Genomic DNA, 22,614 nt, shown 5'->3' on the forward strand with positions numbered 1-22,614 from the left:
ACAAAGAGCAGACTGCATCCATCTCAGACACTGGATTTTCTGGGAGCTCATTTCGACACGGGAAAAGCCATGGTCTTTCTCAGTGCGGAGAGAGCTCAGGCGCTACGCGAGCAGATCCTCACTTTCTTGACTCTCGAGGTTCCAAGGGCGTGGGACTATCTTCAGGTCCTAGGAACCATGGCCTCCACCATCGACCTGGTTCCATGGGCCTTTGCCCATCTTCGGCCCCTTCAGAGAGCATTACTTTCCCGTTGGAAGCCGATGTCCCAGGATTATCAAGTGGAGCCTTCCCTCCCAGACTTTGCAAGGTACAGTCTCGACTGGTGGTTGGACCCTCACCAGTTAGCTCAAGGAGTGTCTCTGGAGTCTCCAGACTGGATGATAGTGACCACGGATGCCAGTCTTTCCGGCTGGGGAGCGGTCTGTCTGGACACCTCGATTCAGGGACGGTGGTCGAAGGAACAGACGACCTGGCCCATCAACCGTTTGGAGTCGAGAGCCGTTCGACTCGCACTTCAGGACTTACTACACTTGGTACACCACCGAGCAGTTCGGGTACTGTCGGACAACGCCACCACAGTGGCGTACATCAACAGGCAGGGAGGCACAAGGAGTCGTCTGGTGTCCTTGGAAATAGACAGACTGATGGAATGGGCAGAGATTCATCTTCTTCGTCTGGCAGCTTCCCACATAGCAGGTGTCGACAACATTCAGGCGGATTTCCTCAGCAGGCACCACCTGGACCCCGGAGAGTGGGAACTCTCAGAGGACGCGATGGCCCTGATAATCAAGCGCTGGGGAACTCCACGCTTAGATCTCATGGCAACGGCCAGAAATGCAAAGGCCGCTCGCTTCTTCAGTCGAAGAAGGGAGCACGGAGCGGAAGGAGTAGATGCGCTAGTACTTCCTTGGCCACGTCAGTGTCTTCTGTATGTCTTTCCACCGTGGCCACTGGTGGGAAAGGTTATTCGAAGAATAGAAGCTCGTCAGGGCCCAGTAATTCTCGTGGCTCCGGAATGGCCCCGGTGACCGTGGTTCGCGGATCTTCTCCAGTTAGCGGTGGGGGATCCGCTCCGCCTCGCTCACCTTCTGCGGCTCCTGCGTCAGGGACCAATATTTTTTCCAGCGGCAGATTGCTTCTGTCTTGCGGCCTGGCTTTTGAACGGCGGAAGCTGAGGCGTCGCGGTTACCCTGAGTCTGTCATATCCACTCTGCTACGGGCGCGTAAGACATCCACTTCGGTTACATATGTTCGAGTTTGGAATGTTTTTGAGGAGTGGTGTGGCTCAAAAGCCATTTTGGCCCCACAGGCTTCGTTGGCACAAATTCTTTCATTCCTACAGGAGGGTTTGGATATGGGTCTGGCCTATAATTCTCTTCGAGTACAAGTGGCGGCGCTTGGAGCCTTCCTTCAGGAAACGAAGGGAAGTTCTCTCTCTTCCCATCCGGATATTCTGCGTTTTCTGAAGGGAGTGAGACACCTGAAGCCTCCAATCCGTCCGCCCTGCCCATCGTGGAATTTGAACCTGGTACTCCGGGCCCTCTGCGGTCCACCTTTTGAGCCATTGAGTTCTGCTACCATTAAAGATGTTACTTTCAAGACGGTCTTCCTGGTGGCGATCAGTTCAGCAAGACGGGTCTCGGAGTTACAGGCTCTATCTTGCCGGGAGCCATACCTCCACTTCTCTCCGAGTGGAGTTTCCTTGCGTACGGTTCCTTCTTTTTTACCTAAAGTGGTATCTGGGTTTCATCTTAATCAGTCGGTGGAACTTCCTTCTTTTCCCTCCACAGAGTCTGGTGATCTCCACAAGCTTGATGTACGACGAGTATTAATGCACTACCTGGAGATTACGAATGAGTTTCGACTTTCTGATCATTTGTTTGTTCTTTGGTCGGGACCTTGGAGAGGTAACATGGCCTCGAAGCAATCCATTGCTCGCTGGTTGAAGGGAGCGATCGTAGCAGCATACCTAGGCGCAGTTAAGTCTCCTCCGTTGGTGCTAAAGGCTCATTCTCTCCGTGCTCAGGCAACTTCCTGGGCTGAGAGTTCCTCCATACCCGCCCAGGAAATCTGCAGGGCGGCTACTTGGAAGTCTATCCACACTTTTACCAGGCATTATCGCCTGGATGTTCGGGCGCCTTCGGATGGGTGTCTAGGAGACAGGGTCATTCGGGCAGGGCTGTCCATGGCCCACCCATGATGGGAAAGCTTTGGTACATCCCACTGTCTGGAATGATCCTGGTATGTACAGGGAAAAGAAAATTATTCCTTACCCGTTAATTTTCGTTCCTGTAGTACCATGGATCATTCCAGACACCCTCCCTAGACTTGGGGGTACTTTGTTGTGGGACATCCCTGCTTACCTGTCTCTATCTCTTTTGCTCTCTGTTCTTCGTGTACTGTGGAACTGTTCTTCCACGCAGTACTGTTTGCAAGTTTCAATGTTTATGGTTTGTTAATTTTAAATTTACTTCCTGGACATTTGGTCCAGAGATTGTTTTGTTCGTTAACTTGATCCCTCTGGTCTTTCTCTTCTCTGTTGGCTTTGATAGTCTATTTACTGAGAATTGAGTCAGGGGAGGCGTGGTTATATAGGACCTCCCCTGAGAATTTTTTGTTCTGATTCCACCTGCTGGACAGAGGACATAACCCACTGTCTGGAATGATCCATGGTACTACAGGAACGAAAATTAACGGGTAAGGAATAATTTTCTTATTTGGCTTTTACTAATGAGAAAAAGAAGAATAAAGGGATGGGAATTCTTTCATAAGTCGCTTAATGTAAGGATGGTAGACTCTTGTTTCTCAATGCTCTCCTTGAAGGAGTGGTGGTGACCATGGCCACTAAGTATGCTCCGAATCAAGAGCAGGGTAGTTTTTATGAGGGTGTGACTGAATATTTGGGGAGGTTTGCCAAGGGGCCTATAATCCTGGGAAGGGATTTTAATCTTACAGTGAGCCCACAGGTAGATAATTTCAAACGGTCAGGGTGTCTACAAAAATCACACAGGAAAAAATTGGTACAGATGATAGACACATTGGGAATAGTAGATTGCTGGAGAACTTTAAATCCTACAGTAAAAGATTATAATTTTTATTTTATACCAAACGATAGATATTCCCTGATAGACATGATATTCTGTGCCTCAGCTTTAGTGGGGAAAGTGGTAGTAGCAGGGATTGAGGCACGAGTCTGGACAGACCATGCTCCCATATGGTTAATACTTCTAAATTTTTCAACCTTTCAATCTCTGTGCTTTTGGAAGTTGAATGAGTCCCTCCTGAAAGATGAAAACCTATGTGTTAAAATTGAACATGAGCTACAGGAATATCTGGGTATAAATGATAAGGGGAAGTTTCGGAGGCTACTTTGTGGGATGGGAAAAAGTGTATATTGAGGGGTAGCCAAAAAGAAAAGAGGCAGTGCCTGAGGGATTATGGAAGAGAATGCTAAGAGTTGGAAAAGAAGCCTAGAGAGGGAGGCTCAGTATGGGTACTTGCAGAGTTAGAAAGAATGAGAACTCAGCTAAAATCTCTGACCTTAAATGAAATTAATTATCACATGACCCAAGTCAAACAGACTTGAGCATGAGAACAAAGCATCTTGTTTATTAGTGCTTAAGTTTAGGAAGGAAGGTAGCACTGTCCCAACTGTGTCTCTCTTAGCTGGAGTGGGAGGAATGTTTTAAGCACACAAAAAGTTGCCAAACTGGGTCAGACTGAGGGCGCATCAAGCCCAGCATCCTGTTTTCAGCTGTGGCCAATCTAGGATACAAATACCTGGCAGGTACCCAAACATTAAATAGATCCCATTCCGTTAATGCCGTTAATAAGCAGTGGCAGTTATATGGTTGACTTGACTAATAGCAGTTTATGGACTTCTCCTTCAGGAACTTGTCCATTCCTTTTTTAAGTCCATCTAAGCTAATTGCCTTAACCACATCCTCTGGCATCGAAATACAGAGCTTAATTGTGTTGAGCGAAAAAGAATTTTCTCCAATTTATTTTAAATGTGCTACTTGCTAACTTCATGGAGTGCCCCCTAGTCCTCCTATTATTGAAAGAGTAAACAACTGATTCACATTTACCCGTCTTGTCCTCTAATGATTTTGTAGACCTCTATCACATCCCCCTTCAGCCATCTCTTCTCATAGGGGAGCTGTTGCATCCCCTTTATCATTTTGGTCGCCCTTCTCTGTAACTTCTCCAGTGCATCTATATCTTTTTTGAGATGCAGTGACCAGAATTGAACACAGTACTCAAGGTGTGGTCTCACCATGGACATTATGACATTCGCCATTTTATTAACCATTCCCTTCCTAATAATTCCTAATATTGTTAGCTTTTTTTACTGCCGTGGCACACTGAACCGATTTCAATATATTATCTACTGTGATGCCTAGGTCTTTTTCCTGGATGGTAACTCCTAACATGAAACCTATCATCGTATATCTACAGCATGGGTTATTGTTTCCTATATGCTTCATGTTGCACTTCCTCACATTAAATTTCATCTGCCATTTGGATGCTCAATCTTCCAGTCTCTCAAGGTTCTCCTGCAATTTATCATAATCTGTTTGTGATTTAACTATTTTGCATAATTTTTTGTGTTCAGATTTGATCACCTCACTTGTCGTTCCCCTTTCCAGATCACTTAGAAATATATTAAAAAAAACACTGGTCCCTGAGGTGCTCTGTTTACCTCTCTCCACTGAGAAAACTGACCATTTAATACTTCTCTCTGTTGCCTGTCTTTTAATCAGTTTGCAGTCCACAAAAGTACATTGCCTCCTAACCCATGACTTTTTAATTTTCTTATAATCCTCTCATAGGGGACTTTGTTAGACATCTTCTGAAAATCCAAATGCTCTACATCTACTGGCTCATCTTTATCCACATGATTATTAATGTCTTCAAAAAAAAATGTAGGACAATTATGAGGCAAGACTTCCCTTAGGTAAATCCATGTTGAATGTGTCCCCTTAAACAATGCCTTTCTATATGTTTTATGATTTTGTTCTTTACAATAGTTTCCACAATTTTCCCAGCACACAAGCCAGACTCACTGGTCTATAGTTTCCTTGATCACCCCTGAAGATCATTTTAAATATCAGGGTTATATTGGCCACATTTCAGTCTTCAGGTACAATGGACAATCTTAGCTATCTATTTCTCGGGCTTGGAGGGTTTGCTAGTAGTCTGTCTGTCTCAAGCTAAGGATACTCCTAGTTGTCTGTCTCTTTTGGGCTGGAGATGGGATCTCCTAGCAGGCTTTGTCCACCTTCCTTCCTCATCTGTCTAGGACTAAAGGCTACTTTTTAAGGTGGCACAGAGACATAAGCTCTGGAAATGTACCTCTTGCCTGGGCTGGTCCTGGAGTGCCCCTGCCAGTTATTGGAAGTGAAGTTCAGGGCCAGGTTAATGCATCCTTAAGAAGACACTCTCTGTTCTAAAGAACAGGAAGCCATATGTTTTCTCATGCCACAGCCTGGAAGCCTGCTATGGGGTTGCCAGTGCCTGATCTAGAGCCTCCCTAAAATGATAGCGCGTGCGCCTCCACACTCTACTCCTCTGAAAAGGGCACACGTGGCCCAAGCAGTTTTTTAATGACACAGTTTTTTTGCCGATGACATATATTTCCCACAAGCTAAATTCTTGTACAAAAAAGTTAAGCAGACACACAAAGTGAGGTGGAATCTCTGTTCAGTCCTGAAGTCTGGTCCTTCTGCTACTGAGAGGCTTAGATTCTATCATGTATTGCATGTCTTTACACAAGTTAATATTTGGAGTACTTTTTATTTACACTGATTCAAGATCCGCCCCTTCTGCCTCCAGCAGTCCTTCATTTACTTTTCCAAGCACTGATGGAAGTAGGATAGTAGCAAAATATAACAAGATCTTTGTGGGTGATTGTGACACAAACTCAAAATTCATGCAAAATGCATACAGATAGCTCCAGGCATATGCCCTCTTTTTTCTTTTTCTGTTTTGTTTTCAAAGAAAGGAATACAACCCTCTAAACCATGGCAGGTGAAATACTTGAGGCATCTTGAATGACAGTGCACTGCAGTTTTTATACTATGTTCATTTTTCCCCCAAAATGTATGAGAAGCTGTATTTATTGAATTTTTTCTTTTCAGCTTCTCCAGCATCGACCAAGACAGGACAGGCAGGAAGTTTATCGGGGAGCCCCAAGCCCTTCTCCCCGCAAGCCTCAACGCCTGTTGGAGTCAAACAGGAACGAACTCCTATTACTGGAAGTATACTGAATCTTAACCTGGGTGAGTGCTATTCTTTGAAAGTCTGTTGCCTCTGTATACATTATTACCTTACACTAGGGATTCCAAACATTTCAAGAGAAAGGCCACATGGAACATTTTTAATCACCAAGAGGGCCAGAGTTTGTTGGAGGGAGGGTGGATGCCTACCCTTTGGAGTTGTTATCTAAGAAGGGTGTGTGTGTGTGGGAGGGGGGGGGGGGTCATGTCTGGCTCTTTTGGTGATTTCAAATGCTGGGGAAAGGGAAAGATGGGGGGCAGTGTTCCTGTGGGTATAGGAATGTGGCAGATAGTGTCAGTAGTAATTCTAAATTTCTCCAAAGCTGGCAGCCCTGCCACACTCCCAGTAACTTTGCTTCCTGCCTCCTCCCTAACCCAATAACTGTCCACCTAGGGAAGTAGGGAGTAGGGAGGGTAGATGGATGGTCGGATGGGTTTAATCCCTCATCCAGCAGTTGGAGGTACTTTGTTTTTGGTATTTTTTTTTTGTTTGTTTTTATGACAACATCAGTATGTATGTCATGTATAGAACTGGTATAGCCAGTGTTCTCTGCCTCCAGCTCTTAGATGGACAATTGTTGACTTTTATTCTTTTTGCCTGGTTATAACTTCTATTCTGATGCCGTAAAACTGAATACATGTTTTTAGGCCTGTGAGACACTACAAGCAGTCTGTAACTTCCTAGAGTACAGACACATGTTGGACTCAGACTCTTCTAACTTAAACTTTATTTTCTACAAGCAGATTAACAAACATCAATGGCTTACCTTCAGACAGATTCACAATTTTCTGTATTCATATCCCAGCATTTACCTTCAGTTTTCATATTCTTACAAGAGCTACCTTTTCCTGGAGATCCGGGGCCTGTCTGTTCCCATTTGAGCCCAAACTCTTATTCCTGCTCTCTGGGATCCACCCACCAAGCTATTTGTGACTCTAGTTTATAGAACACAGCTTATAGGTTAAGGAGGGTTATAGATTGAGGAGGGTTTTCAGGGCCACTCCTTCACAGGGCCAAGCTCCTGTGGTACATTCTAATTCCAGAAGAGAGGTGAGCCATTGTAAGTTAGCTAGCTCTCTAATTCCATTAAAGAGAAATTTGTAAGAGCTCTTCATATTCATTTTATCAAGGAGTAAAGCTCTATTCTCACAGGACAAGCAGGATGGTAGTCCTCACATATGGGTGACATCACAGGATGGAGCCCAATCACGGAACACTTTTGTCAAAGTTTCTAGAACTTTGACTGGCTCCTACTGGGCATGCCCAGCATGGCACTAACCCTGCAGCCAGCCGGGGTCCCTCTTCAGTCTTCTTTTTTCCACGCAACAGTAGCCATGCGGTTAAGGAGCTCTGCAAGGATTCCTGACAGGAATTTTCCTCACGGAATTATTTAAAGTTTAATTGCCCCACAGAGGTCCTTCCATTTACTTTTTTCAATCCGTAGTACTCCGGTTTTCCATCGATTACAGTCGAGTTTGGCCCTCGTGGCCTACTGGCCGTCGACCGTACCACGGCTTGATTTTTTCTTTGGCCATGGCGTCGGTGTCTGGACTGTACTCGTACCATGTCCATTACTGACCTGCATAAAGTCTGTGTAATGTGTCTTGGACGAGAGCACGATGTTTTGACCTGCACCAAATGTGCCCTAATGACACCAAAAGGTCACAAGGCCAAAATGGAAAGATGGGACTTCCCTTCCATGCTCAAACCCTGCATCGACGTCATCGGAACCAGCACCATCAACGTCACACCAGCATCCCCCACCAACTGCTGACCGCCCAGTGTCTATCACTTCCCGGCCTTCGACACCCTCTTCTCTCCCTCAGGACCGAGGGGATCATAAGGAGAAGCATTGCCATCGGCACCGAAAGTCTCGGACCGTCGAGGTATCGAAACCATCGACCTCGCCATTGTCCAAGCCGCCGCAGAAGAAACCCCGTCCAGAAAAGGCACTGACATTTTCGGCAACCGGGTCACCGAGGCAATCCTCACCTGATAGGGCGTCGGGAGCCGCGACTCCGCCTCTAACGGTAGTCCCTCCGGCTATGCCTCTGCCTCATTCTTCTTTTCTGGAGCCGGGGCTGCTTGCTCCAGGTCTCTGAGAAGAACTGGACTGGATGGTTCAGGAGGCCATCGACAAGGTGATGCATCGACTCCAGGTTCCCCCGGCACCGATATCGGTACTGATAGTGGAACCACGCACCGACCCGATTCCAGCAACATTGGCACCGCTGCTATCAAGGATGGAAGTGCTTATTGCCGCTTTTCCTCTGCTGGATCCCGGGTCACCGATGGCTCTGGTACCCTCCCCGTTGACTTTATCATCGGGAGGAGAAACTCCGTTCCACATCCCTCCTTCGGGAGTTCTGCCTCAGCCATCGAGATCGATACCGATACCCCCATCAGCAGCATCGAGCCATCCACCGATGCCATCGATGCCTGTGCTGGGGCCTTCATTATTTTCATCGGTGCCTCCGGTTATTCCTCCGATGCCTTCGGAGCCTAAACCGGGACCTTCAGGTATCCAACTACCCCGTCCCTCTACAGTTCCTAGAGAGACAGGTGCTGATCCTTATGATACATGGACTGATGATTCTTCACCAGACACCGATGACTTGCCTTCACCACCTTCACCCACCAAAAGTAGAAAACGTTCTCCTCCAGAGGACCTTTCTCTCATAAACTTTGTGGAAGACATGTCTGAATTGGTCCCCTTCCAGTTACTGATGGAACAGGATGACATACATCAGATGATGGAGTTGCTTCAATTCCTGGACGCGCCCAAGGAAATCACCTCCATCCCCATTCATCAAGTTCTTCTTGACCTTCTCAAAAAGAACTGGTAGCACCCTGGCTCCATTGCACCAGTCCACAGGAAAACTGACTCTACCTACTTGGTGCAGTCAGCGCCAGGTTTTCAAAAGCCTCAATTGGATCACCAATCTGTGATGGTTGAATCTGCGTAAAAGAAAGGAAAAAGGTCCAAAACTCATACTTCCTTTCCCCCTGGCAAGGAACAGAAGTTTTTGGATACCATTCTTCACCGAGTCTTTCAAGGATCAATGCTGATCCTCCGAATTGCTGCTTACCAACTATATATGTCCCAATATAATAGAGTCATTTTTAAGCAACTACAAGACTTGACAACCTCCATGCCTCAATCACTTCCAGAAAAGTTCCACACCCTACTTAATAAGGGGTTGCAGGCATGCAAACATGAGATTAGATCATGTTACGATATCTTTGACACTGTAACCAGAGTGTCTGCAGCCGCTATTTCAGCAAGACGATGGGCTTGGCTTAAGTCTTCAGACCTTCGTCCAGAAGTGCAAGAGCGGTTGTCCGACCTCCCCTGCATAGGAGACAATCTCTTTGGCGAGCAGATTCAAAAGACAGTGACTGAGCTAAAGGACCATCATGAGACTCTCAGACAGCTCTCTCTGTTTCCTTCGGATTATCCTTCTAAACAGCCTTTCCAGAAGGACTCTAAAAAGTCTTTTTATAGACCAAAGAAGTCCTACCCGCCAGCAGATTGATGCCGCTCTGCGAGACCATTCCTCAAATCACAGTCTCGTCAAACTCGAAAGCAAAAGCCACACACAGCCCCCCAACCGGGCCCTGCTTCTGGTTTTTGACTCTTGCATAGAGAGCAGCAGCCAGATTCCATTACCAAATATCCCAGTGGGAGGCCGCTTGTGCCATTTCAACAACATATGGCAATCAATCACCTCGGACCACTGGGTCCTAGCAATAATTGCTCAAGGATATCATCTCAACTTTCTCTCCATCCCGCTGGATTCCCCACCTCTAATGACGTGGAGAACATCTGACCATTCATTGCTTCTGGAACAGGAGGCTTCCCTCTTACTCCAGTCCAGAGTAATAGAACCACTATCATTGCCTCAGCAAGGCCTTGGATTCTATTCCCGGTACTTTATAATCCCCAAAAGATTGGCAGGCATTCGTCCAATTTTGGATCTACGAGCCCTCAACAAGTATCTCTAGAGAGAAAAGTTCAAGATGGTAACCTTGGGCTCCCTGCTTCCTCTTCTTCAAAGAGGAGACTGGCTTTGCTCTCTTGACCTTCAGGACGCATTAACTCATATTGCAGTAACTCCATCTCATCGCAAATTCTTTTAGGCCCCAAGCAGTATCAGTACCGAGTGCTTCCATTCGGCCTAGCATCTGCACCACTAGTATTTACAAAATGCCTCGTCTTAGTTGCCGCCTTCCTCAGGACTCAAGGTGTCCACATCTACCCCTATCTGGACGACGGGTTAATCAGGGCTCTGACTTAGCAATCCGCTTTGTCATCCCTACATCTCACCTTACACACTCTAATTTCACTTGGATTTCTCGTCAATTACGACAAATCCTCCTTAGTCCCATCTCAAACCTTATCGTTCATTGGGGCAGACTTGGACACCTTACAGGCAAAGGCTTTCCTGCCTCAACAACGAGCCCTCACTCTTGTGTCTCTGGCACAACAGCTGCAGTCTCAACACTCGACAGCTCATCGTTTTCTCATCCTTCTAGGACACATGGCATCCTCAGTTCAGGTCACACCAATGGCCCGCTTGGCCATGAGGGTCATGCAGTGGACTCTTAAGGTTGCAATGGACACAGTCCATCAGCCCCTGTTGACCATTGTCCACGTCAACGACTCACTCCGTCTGTCTCTCGCCTGGTGGACGAATCACATCAATCTTCTACAGGGCTTGCCCTTTCAAGCGCCAAACTCTCAAATAATTCTCACCACCGATGCTTCCAACTTCGGGTGGGGAGCCCATGTTGCCGATCTCCAGACACAAGGTTCCTGGTCTCCAGAGGAGCCAAACACCAAATAAATTTCCTGGAGCTTCGAGCAATAAGATATGCTCTCAGAGTATTTCAGGATCGCCTGTCCAATCAAGTCATCCTGATCCAGACGGACAACCAGGTGGCCATGTGGTACATCAACAAACAGGGAGGGACAGGATCCTACCTTCTGTGTCAGGAAGCTGCACAGATATGGGCGGAGGCCCTCTCCCACTCAATGTACCTCAGGGCCCACCTACTTGCCGGGAGTGGACAACGTGTTGGCAGACAAGTTGAGTCGCAACTTCCAACCGCACGGGTGGTCTCTAAATCCCTCAGTAGCGAACTCCATCTTCCAAAAATGGGGTTATCCTCAAATAGACCTCTTTGCGTCACCCCAGAATCGCAAAGTAGGTAATTTCTGCTCTCTCACTCGCAGCCAACATTATCCACCAAGAGACGCGTTCTCCCTATCATGGTCAACCACTCTCCTATACGCATTCCCTCCACTTCCACTTCTCTCGAAGACTCTCGTGAAGTTATGTCAGGACAAGGGAACCATGATCCTGATAGCACCCCCTGGCCCCGCCAAGTGTGGTTTCCAATTCTTCAGGATCTTTCCATTCGCAGGCACATTCCTCTGGGAACAGACCCGCTTCTAATCACTCAAAAGGACGGGTGCCTTTGCCACCCCAATCTTCAGGCCCTGTCCCTAACAGCATGGAAGTTGAAAGGTTAATCCTTCAGCCACTTAACCTTTCTGATACAGTCTCCCGTGTCTTGATTGCTTCACGGAAGCCTTCCACGAGAAAATCGTATTCCTACAAATGGAATAGATTCACGTCATGGTGCTCTTCTCAGTCCCTTGATCCCTTTACCTGTCCAATCCCGAAGTTTATAGACTACCTCTGGCACTTGTCAGAGTCAGGTCTTAAAACTTCCTCCATTAGAATGCAGTCAGTGCCTGTGAGGCCTATACTGGTTCCCGACGGGAACAGACCGAAAAACAGGTAAAAACTTACCGTACGGACGCGGCTATTGACGGCGGAGAAGGGAGACCCCAAGGGGGTATAAACCTTTGCAATTTGCAAAGAAATTCCTGAGGAAAAAACCTCCTGTCAGGAATTTGTGAGAAAGCTCCTAAGTCCGCGTGGCAAAAGCTGCGCGGAAAAAGAGAGACTGAAGGGAGACCCCTGCTGGATGCAGGGTTGGTACCTTGCTGGCCATGCTCAGTGGTGCCAGTCAAAGTTCTAGGAACTTTGACCAAAGTGTTCTGTGATTGGGCTGCATCCTGATGATGTCACCCATATCTGAGGACTAACAACCTGCTGTCCTGTGAGAACACCTGTTACAGGTAAGCAACTCTGCTGTTTCCAGCAGATGGTGGACATGCCTCTCCCTATGGGGATTGCTGTACTTTTTGGAAGGAGAAATTCTACATTTAAATTGGAGAAAAAATTGAGCCCCGGTCTCCTGCAGTGATACCTAAAGGTCCCTTCCCCAGTTGAGAATTCCTGAGGCGATTTCTGAGATCCCTCAGAGGTGTGCCTTGGTCTAGTAGCTGGTTCCCGGTATGGACTTTGATGCTTAAGCAGCTGAAAGGCAGTGGGTGCAGGAAACCGAGCGTAGTGGTGACAGCCAAAGTCCTCTCCACCCCCTAGCCGGAGATTGTCTCTGTATTCAGCTGGTATGCGCTGAGCCCAAGTAAGTGTAAAAAAAAAAAAAAAAAAAGAAAAAAGAGAGAGAGAAAGAGAAGATTTATATCCTGATTCAGAGACGTTTGGAGGGGTTTCGGTAAGACTTCTTCTGGTCTCCTTGCTCATTGTGCAGTACTGCCGTTGTTCCTGATCCTGTTTGGGTAAGGGGAAGTGGGCTTTCGAGTGGGTTAAGCTGCCCCCGGTGGGTAGGCTCCACTTTAGGCTTGGTCAGCACACCGCATGGTAGGCTGTGGCGGCGCCATCTTGCACGTCTTTGTGCATGCCGTATTGCCCTCCATAGAACATCGGTACGCGCATAACGTTGCGCACGTACATACGTGCACAGTCTACTAAGCACAGAATACAGGTAAAGCTGGATGCACGGGCTGTACGTGCACCTCGCTACTTCCCGTCTAGGTGCCCGAAATCTGTGCGCATAAAATTTTAAGTGTGAGCTGACAGAACACACAGTTACCATCGCCAGTGGCTCCAGCAGCCAAGAAACATAAGTGCCTTTCTCTCTGCGCTGCTTGTCATATTAGGGCTTCCCAATCTGACCTAGATTCCAACTTATGCCAGCACTGTGAGGAAGCTCAGGGAGAGTTGGCTTCCCCAGACTTTGCTAAGCCCAGCTCCTCCCATTCAGAAGATGGGTTACCCACAGCCTTTACTGGAAGAACCCCAGATCTGAGTATTCCTGGGACTGGGTCAACCATGGGAAAGGGAAATTCTGTAGCCCCTACCCCAGTACCTCCTGGGCTAGGCATGAACCTGGCTGCCTTCTCTTTGGTGGAATTTTTCCAGGGTCTTCAAGCCTTCGTGCAGACGCAGTCTGCTACCTCACTTGCCCCTGTCCGGATGGAATCTCAGCTGGTAAGCCCTCCCTTTCCCAGTCCTATCGGCAGACTTTGAGGCATGTCTTGCCGCAGGGACCCGGATGGCACGGATGAAGAGGAGGATACAGATTCCTTGGAAGATGGGAAATTCCCCCTGGTTTAGAACCATATTGGACTATGTTACAATTTTTCCATAGAGGTGAATTGCCGGCCCTGGTTTGCCAGACTTTGAAGATGCTGGGCGTTCCTGGGGCGGACTCTATGATGGAACCAAAGAAGAACCCCATTCTGATTTCCCTATGGAAAGCCTCTTGCTACTTTCCAGTACCGGAAGCCATCCAGGAGTCGATTGACCTGGAATGGGATGCCCCAGAAGTAAGTTTTAAAGGGGGATGAGCGTTAGAAGCTCTATTCCGACTGAATTCGGCAGTGGGAGAGCGTTTGCGTTTCCCATAAGTGGATGCACTGGTCTGTGCCACCTCTAAGTGAACAACTATCCTAGTGGAGGGAGGAGCGGCCTTAATGGATGCTCACGATAGACGGATGGAGTCCATCCTTAAACAGGTCTTTAACGCAGATCGCTTCTTGTTGTGCCCTGGAAGCTCACTTGTGCCTAGTCTTCTCGGATGACTCGGGGCGTGAATTCTAGAGCCGTTATGGAACCTGCCGCTGCCTTTTTAGCTGATGTAGGCTTGGATCTAGTCCATACTTTGGCAAGAGGAGTGGCCTAGGTGGTGGAGGCCAGAAGATAGCTATGGCTGCAGAATTGGTCAGCAGATGCAACCTCCAAGTCAAATCACTTCAGTCTTTGCACTGGCTACCCGTGGCTTCTAGGATAATTTATAAATCTATGACGCTGATACATAAAGCCATTCAAAATAGAGATATGCTCTGGTTCACAGATCAACTACAATTCAAAACTTCTTCCCGCCCAACGAGATTCCAGAACTTAGCCAAACTAAAGATCCCAGCACCCAATTTGACTAAACTCTCTAGTACAAAAGAACGATCTTTCATTATTGCTGGATCAACAATATGGAACACCATGCCCTCTGAATTACGCCAGGAACTTTGTCACAAAAAATTTAAACAAAACCTTAAAACATGGTTATTTAAAAAAGCCTACTATTAATGAACTAAATCTTCTACTACTCTTCCTAATTTCCACAGTCTCTCATTTATTGTTTATATTCTATTAATACAAAGTTATACATGGTATTGTATTCGTTCAGTTACTAAGTTATATTGTAAAGCGCAATGCTGAATTACTGTTTGAATGTAAACCGAGGTGATGTTACTTACGTACTCCGGTATAAAAAAATCTATAAATAAATAAAAATAAATAAAATCTCAAAAAGATACCCTTTAAAGGATCACTCTTTTTCGGAAGCGAATTGGAAAAGCTGGCCAATAAATGGGGTAAATGTCCAGTTCCCCGGCTACTAGAAGATAAGAGAAAGCAGTTACAGCGCCCCTTGCCTATGAGGGGTTGATCCAGGGGTTCCTAACACTTTTGTCCCTACAGAAACTCAACATTTCAGAGGTCTTGGCCCTTTGGGAGATCTCAGTCCTTCCGTAGTCGACAGCCCAAGAGAAGGGCAGGCTTGGGTTCAGGTTCGTTCTGACCCCCCTCCCCAGTGAAAATTTGCCGACCCACTCTCAGAGCAAGGAGATAGGGGGTCTACTGTCCCTCTTCTACCAAAGGTGGGTTGAGATCACTTTGGACAAATGGGTACTGGAGGTCATATGAGAAGGATATGCGCTGGAATTTCACAGCACTCTTCGGAACATATTCATGATGTCTCCTTGCCACTCCCAGCACAAGAAGCAAGCAGTGGAGACTACTCTTTTAAGGCTCCTTAAATGAGGGCTGTAATCCCAGTACCTGCGTCCCAGGAAAATAGTCCATCTATTTCATCGTATCCAAGAAGGAAAGTTCCTTTCGCCCCCATCCTGGACCTCAAGAGTGTCAAGACATGTACGAGTGAATCATTTCCGCATGAAAACCCTATGCTCCATGATAATGGCCGTACAATCAGAAGAGTTCTTAACCTCCCTGGACCTATCCGAGGCCTACCTACATATTCCAATCCATCAAGAACACCAACCTTTCCTATGCTTTGCGGTACTGGGTCACCATTATCAGTTCCGGGCACTGCCCTTTGGTGGTTGTAGTGGCAGCAGCATTGAGAAAAGAAGGAATCCTGGTGCACCCGTACTTGAATGACTGGTTGATCTGGACCAAGTCTCTGGGTGACTCTCTTCCACGGACTTTGTCCAGATTCCCAGGTATTCCAAGGACTGGAAGGGCTTGAGACTGCTTTTGTTCAGGGTTACGACCAAACTGAGTTCCTGAAGCAAAAGCAGTCTCAAGCCCTTCCAGTCCTTGGAATATCTGGGAATCTGGTTCGACACCAAGCAGGGCAAGGTCTTCCTTTTGACCACGCAGATAAGTTGATGTCCCAAGTGCATCAGTTGATGAGCACGATACGCCCAATGGTGTGGAGCTATCTCCAAGTTCTTGGTTTGGCGGCAACCCTGGAGGTAGTGCCGTGGGTGAGGGCACACATGCGACCACTTCAACGCTCAATACTGTCACATTGGAACCCGCAGTCTCAAGACTATTCGATTGACCTCAACTTACTGATGGGAGTATGCTCTCGGCTCCAGTGGTGGCTACAGGAAGCCCATCTGAGCAGGGGTGTACACCTGTCCTCTCTGAACTGGCTTATCCTCACAACAGACATGAGCTTCCAGGGCTGGGGAGCTCACTGTCGGGAACTGACGGCCCAGGGATGTTGGACCGAGGAAGAAGCCCTCTGGAACATCAACTGCCTGGAAGTCCGGGCATTCAGATTGGCGTATCTACAATTCAGCCACAGTCTCCAGGGTCAAGCGGTCCATAAAATGTCAGACAATGCAATGACAGTAGCCAACATCAACTGCCAAGGTGGAACCAAGAGCCTGCAAATATATTAGGAGATAGATCTCCTTATGGAATGGGCAGAAATTTATCTACAGAGGATCTTAGCCTCCCACATCGCAGGAAAAGACAATGTCCGAACAGACTTTCTAAGCAGGGAGTGTCTGAATCCAGGAGAGTGGGCACTGTCAGCCAAAGCCTTTCAGATGATAGTAGATCGCTGGGGTCTCCCATCCATCGACCTACTGGCCGCATCCCACAATGCAAAGTTTCCCCGATTCTTCAATTGCAGAAGAGATCAGTGGTCCCTGGGGATCATTTAGGCATTGCCGGAAGAAGAGTTGCTATACGCCTTCCTTCTGTGGCCCCTGTTGGGCAAGGTCATTCACAAAATTGAGTACCACAGGGGATTAGTCCTACTAGTAACTCCAGATTGGCCCAGGTGTCCGTCATATGCAGAGACTCCTGGTGGAGAAACCTCTGTGCCTCTCGCCGCACAGAGACCTGCTACAGCAGGGACTGGTCCTTAATGAGGATTCTGTCTTATGGTCTGGCCCTTGAGTGCATCAGCTGATGCACTTGGGACATCAACTTACTTATCTGCGTGGTCGGAAGGAAGACCTTGCCCTGCTTGGTGTCCTTGAGAGGACTCACCTGATGAAGTGAGGATATTCTGTAGCAGTAACTGCCACCTTACTCTGTGTTCTGAAGTTCTCTATGTCCCTAGTTTATGTGCGGGTATGGAGAGTATTTGAGGTCTGGTGTGTGGAAAGTGATGTCCCCCACCTCAGGCGGTCAAAATCCCACTAATTCTGTAAAAAAGGTTTGACCCTTAACTCCTTGAAAGTCCAGGTAGCAGCTCTCTCCTGTTTCAGGGGCTAGGTGAACGGAATCCGCTTGTCGGATCATCTGAACATGACCCATTTTCTGAAAGGAGTGAAGCACCTGCGGCCACCCCTACAGTAGCTGGTTCCCTTGTGGAATCTTAATCTATTTCTAGAATTTTTGGCAGGGCCCTCCTTTCGGCTGCTGCGCAGTCTTTCCTTGCGCTTATTAATCTTGAAAATGGTGTTCCTGGTGGCTGAATACTCGGCACGTCGAATCTCTGAATTACAGGCATTGTCGTGTCGGGAACTTTCCTCTGGATGACTCCAGGAGGATTACAGCTTCGTACCGTTCCATCCTTCTTGCTCAAGGTAGTCTTGGAGTTTCATTTGAATCAGTCCATTTCGTTGCCATCCTAGATAAGCACAAGGCTATGGAAGAATACTGCCGCCTCCATCATTTGAATGTCAGTAGACTTTTGGCGCGGTTTCTGGAAGTTTCAGAACCGGTCCAAAAGACAGACTGCCTGTTTGTTGTTCACAGTGGAAGGAAGCAGTGCGAACTAGCTTTGCGGGCTACCATAGCTTGCTGGATTAAGGAGGTGATCACGGGAGCCTTTCTGGAGGCAGGAAAGCCATTACCTTCTCAGGTTAAAGCTCATTACACTAGGGCTCAGGCGGTCTTATGGGCAGAAGCTAGACTACTGTCTCCTGTCGATATCTGCTGAGCGGTGACGTGATCCTCCTTGCACACCTTCTCCAGGCCCGTATAGGCCCAAGAGGATTCAGCCTTTGCAAGGACAGTGTTAACCAAACTGTGGCAGCCTCCCGCCCCGATCGGGTGTAGCTTTTGTACATCCCATTGGTCCTGAGTCTATCTGGCTACACGCTAGGAAATGGGAGAAATTACTTACCTGATAATTTTGTTTTCCTTAGTGTAGAGACAAATGGACTCAGCATCCTGCCCACGGCTGCCCAAGAATGGTGTAAAGGATTCGCTTATGGAGATCGATTCCAAGAGATTACAGGTAAGCCGTCGTCCAATCCCTAGATCAGGGCATCTATATTCTTACTAGGGTTTAGTGTTTATGATTGGTTGAGTACAGATTTTGTTATCTGTTTTTAATCCTATTTCAAATCAAGTTTTTTCCATAGTATGTCCACAGTGGCTTTTGAAGAGAATACTGAAGGACTGAGGTCACTGTAGGGGTGTATCTAGGGTGACATCATCTCTGAAATCTGACTCCATCTCCATCTGCTGGCAGGGGAGCATAACCCATTGGTCCTGAGTCCATCTGTCTACACTGAGGAAAATGAAATTATCAGGTAAATAATTTATCCAATTGTGAGCTCAAGTGGGGGGCAGGGGGCTATTTTAGAACTCTAGAGAGCCTGGTTCATGTCAGAAATTCTCATTGATATGTGCTTACTGCTGTTAATTTGTGTGTGATTTTTTTTTTTATTTAATCTGAGTTAGGAGAAGGCCCAGAACCTACAGGGCCCTAACACTCATTACAGTTCCATAAAGTTTTGTCAAGGGTTGGGAGTAGGAGACTATAGAAAGACTGTATTATCATACCTTGGCAGGGGAGGGAGGGGATTGGCCACCCTGTAGACTTGCCTTTATTTTGTAAGGTCATGACAGCACTACTTAGCCAGATGTCTTTTAAAGATATCTGGTTAAATAGCGTGTTAACTGGGCACACAAGACCAGATAACTTTAGACCTGCTTGGAATGTACCCAATATTAGGCTAGGATAGTCAGATAACTCAGTCCTTCCCCTGGGACAACCCTGAAATGACCCATTTTTATCCAGCTAAATTCTAGCCGAGTAACTAGGAGGACTGAATAGAGACATGTAAGCGACATGTCTGCGACATGTAAGCGACCTTAACAGCGACTGTTTTGTTCAATGGAAACCGACCTGATTTGATATGGGTATCGAGAATGTCAGTATATAAAAATTATAAATAAATAAATAAATAAAATGTAAGCCATTTGGATGGATAATTATTCCATAATCCATTTAAATGGCTTTTGAATATGGATCTCTATATTTTACTATAGTTTCTGATTTAGCTTTGATTAAAGTATACTGGTTCTATACATCACATACATCTTGGTAATGTCATAAAAAAAAATCTGCCTCCAACTGCTGGATGAGGGACTAAAGCCATTGTGTTCTAAACTGGTAAGGAAAGGAAATTATCAGATAAGATCAAGTTTCATCTTATTTGTGTAGTGCACTCTGTCACACACAGCCTAATGCACTCTTGTTCCTTCTCTACTTCCTTCCCCTTTCTCATCCCTTCCCCCCACCCTTTCTCCCTCTTCCCCTCCTCTTACTCCCCTCTCTTTCAACATGCCGTATTATAATCATATGAGCAAAACAACTCTCTCTAATCCAGGAAGAGACACTCAGACTTGGTATCTGTGTTTTAATAATAGGAATTTTGCATTCTGCGCTTCCTCACAGTTCTGAAGGGACAGCAGTGTGTTTGCGAGCTCCAAGAACCACCATGCTTGTTTGGCTTTCCCTGGCATCTCCGCAGAGCCCACAGCTCGGTACCACCAGTGTCTTTCTCCTTATGACCTGCACTGCACAGCAGCCAAAAATTCCTTATGGTTGTGCTGCAACCTCTCTCCCTGTCTTAGGCCTAAGTGCCTTCACCTGCAGAAGCCACACTAATGCCATCAATGCATAGTACAGCCCAATCAGTGGTGGCCTTGCACTGTCATGCCCCACCCTTATCGCTCTGGTGCCACTTGTACTTCTAATTTCAAGTATCTGAGCTGGTGGTAGTGGCAGAATGAGCTTCTTCCTCTGCAAGCCAGATGGAACAAAACCTGTCGTCATTGCTGCAGGCCGGATCAAACTCCTCCTGCCGTTGCTGCTGGGGACAAGATGAAATGCAGCCAAGGGCCATATCTGGCTCTCTTACTGTGAGTGCAAGGGCCATATCTGCCCTCTTACTATGAGTGCAAATCTTCACAAATCCGACCACTGTGTACATGGATTTCAGGTAACTTGAATTGAAGCTTACACATCGCTTTCTTCCTGTAAGTGAAGTGAGCATTTTTCAGTTTATTATTTTCTTCAAATGCAATTCAGTCAAACAAAATGCTAATATAACTACAACATATAATTGAGAACAAATACACAAATAAATATCACCTAGCTTAATTCATCAAACAGCAAGACAAAAGCCCTCAACTAAAATGCCAAATATGTGAAACTAATGAAATGCAAAACTCTGCAGCATTACCATGGCTAAGGTTTGCCTTCTGTTGATAATTTGGACCCAGTATCACAAGTGCACTATTCTGATTCTCTTGAGTTATCTAACTAACTGCAAGAATCACAAATACAAATTTTTTCTGGAGCAGCTTTGTTAGTCGTTTTTGCTTTAGAGCCAGATAAGAACTGGACTTAAATTTTTTTTTTTTCTTTTGCACGGGAAATCCTTTTTTCCTGGTCAAAAATTTGCTTTGTTCCTGATGTGGCAAGGTCCACTCAGCAAAGATGCAAGTCTTTTTTGATGAAAAAACAGAGTTACCTCTAAGGATTACTTTTTTATATTAAAATTTCCTTGCAGATGTTTGGTTAAATTGGGAAGAAATATGCTTTCTTATTTTTGACCCTGAGCAATTGGAAGGATTCTTTTAGAACAGGGTTCTCTTAGTGAAGCTGCTCCCAGAGTTTAAAATCTAGGATACAATTAGTGTTTACCTTGGTGTTTTTCCTTTTTTGATTGGTCATTATGATTAGTCTCCCATAATGAGATCCTTGTATGGTGATAACGTTCTTTGAAATGTTCTTTTGCAGATGTTATATGTTTTATCACTGTTTTTCCTATATCAAGGTGTCTTGATTTTGTACATTGGAAATCCAAATAAAAACTGAGGGTAATTTAAAAAAGCATTTACATGCTAGCGGGTAGATTTTAAAAGGGCAGTGCATGTGCCCAAAAACATGCATATCTAAATGTGTGCAAAGATATGCACTATTTTATAAACTATATGCGTAGGTTATAGCAGCGGTTCTCAACTGGTGTGTCACGGCACACTAGTGTGTCTCCAAGCACCGGCAGGTGTGTTGTGCACTGCCTGGTCTCCCACTCTTCCCTCCCTCTCCTCACCCCAGCGAGGCGCACATGGTTCTTCAACAAACATTGCTGCTGTTCCTGCCCGTGCTATCAGCACTTTCAAGGCCAGAGTGGAACGGCAGCAGTGCTTGTATAAACCAGCAACAGCAGCATGGCCTTTTCTTCTTCCCGCCCCTGCGGCCCGGAAGAGAAAGTGATGTTTACCAGGCATGCGGGAAGAAGAAAGGGCCATGCTGCTGCTGCTGCAGAAATCATGTCCCAAGGCTCCCAAGATTCCCCCCCAGCCCCTCAATGGTAAGAAGGCAGCAATCAGCTGTTTGTGCTGCGATCAGTACAGTCAGCTGAGAATGTGGCCATGGCAATTTCTTGCCGCGCAGCTGATTGGGAAATCCGTCAATTAGCTGCCTCGGGTCTGCGGCGTTTTTTTTTTTTTTTAATGGCCCCTGCTCCAGACCTACGGGTCCCGCTGATGTCAGCAAGATTGTGGCCCAAATCGTAAGGCCCCCCCCCCCAATGCCTTCTGCAGCTCCCTTCTCTTCTCGTGGTGGCACTAGGCTCAGAGACTCATGTCAGCTCCAGCCCTTCCCCTCGGGAACACTTCTTGCCTCTCCTCAGCCTGCGAACAACTGGCTCCTACCGACCAAAATTCCGCCTCTTCATACCGTGGGGAGCCTGTCATTGGCTTCCCGAGGCTCTGCACATCCACAGCCTACAGCCGCTATTCTCAGCCCCTCCTCCCTGCATCCTCTGTACCATGGGAACTTCCCCTGGCTCCTGCAGCTAGAAATGCGGCCTTTCTGCTCTTGGCCACTCACCCGTGCAGCCAACAATAGCCCACAGAGAGAGTCTGTCTCTGACTCCCGCAGCCCTTGCACATCATGGCTACTCGACGGATTTCCCAAACAGCCACATGGCAGGAAATCCCTGCGGCCATATTCTCAGCTGACTACTCTGTGCTGCGATGATCACAGCACAGGCAAACAGCTGAGTGCTGCCTTCTTACCGCTGCGGGGCTGAGGGAGTCACTCCTGCTGCAGTTCTCAGCCTGTCATGACTGCTTTAATAGCAGAATACCTGCTGTCTTGTGCTGTAGCTGCCATGTGGGGTGGGGGTGAGTGAGTGAGACAGAGTGAGCCAGCATGTGTGTGAG

General features: G+C 46.9%; 1 protein-coding gene across 9 annotated transcripts in view; it reads left to right on the forward strand.

The window, feature by feature from the left end:
- ZMYND8 (zinc finger MYND-type containing 8) overlaps positions 1–22,614 on the forward strand; it is a 423,241-nt gene that overhangs the window by 310,839 nt on the left and 89,788 nt on the right. For all 9 annotated transcript variants that reach the window (XR_003858448.1, XM_029614639.1, XM_029614638.1 and 6 more), the window contains one exon: positions 6,142–6,282. Coding sequence is in view for 8 of the 9 variants with exons in the window: in XM_029614639.1 (XP_029470499.1) it covers positions 6,142–6,282 (141 nt within the window). In the remaining variant the exon portion in view is untranslated. The remainder of the gene's footprint in view (positions 1–6,141; positions 6,283–22,614) is intronic.

The sequence above is a fragment of the Rhinatrema bivittatum genome, chromosome 8 (assembly GCF_901001135.1).
Source record: "Rhinatrema bivittatum chromosome 8, aRhiBiv1.1, whole genome shotgun sequence".
NCBI lineage: Eukaryota > Metazoa > Chordata > Amphibia > Gymnophiona > Rhinatrematidae > Rhinatrema > Rhinatrema bivittatum.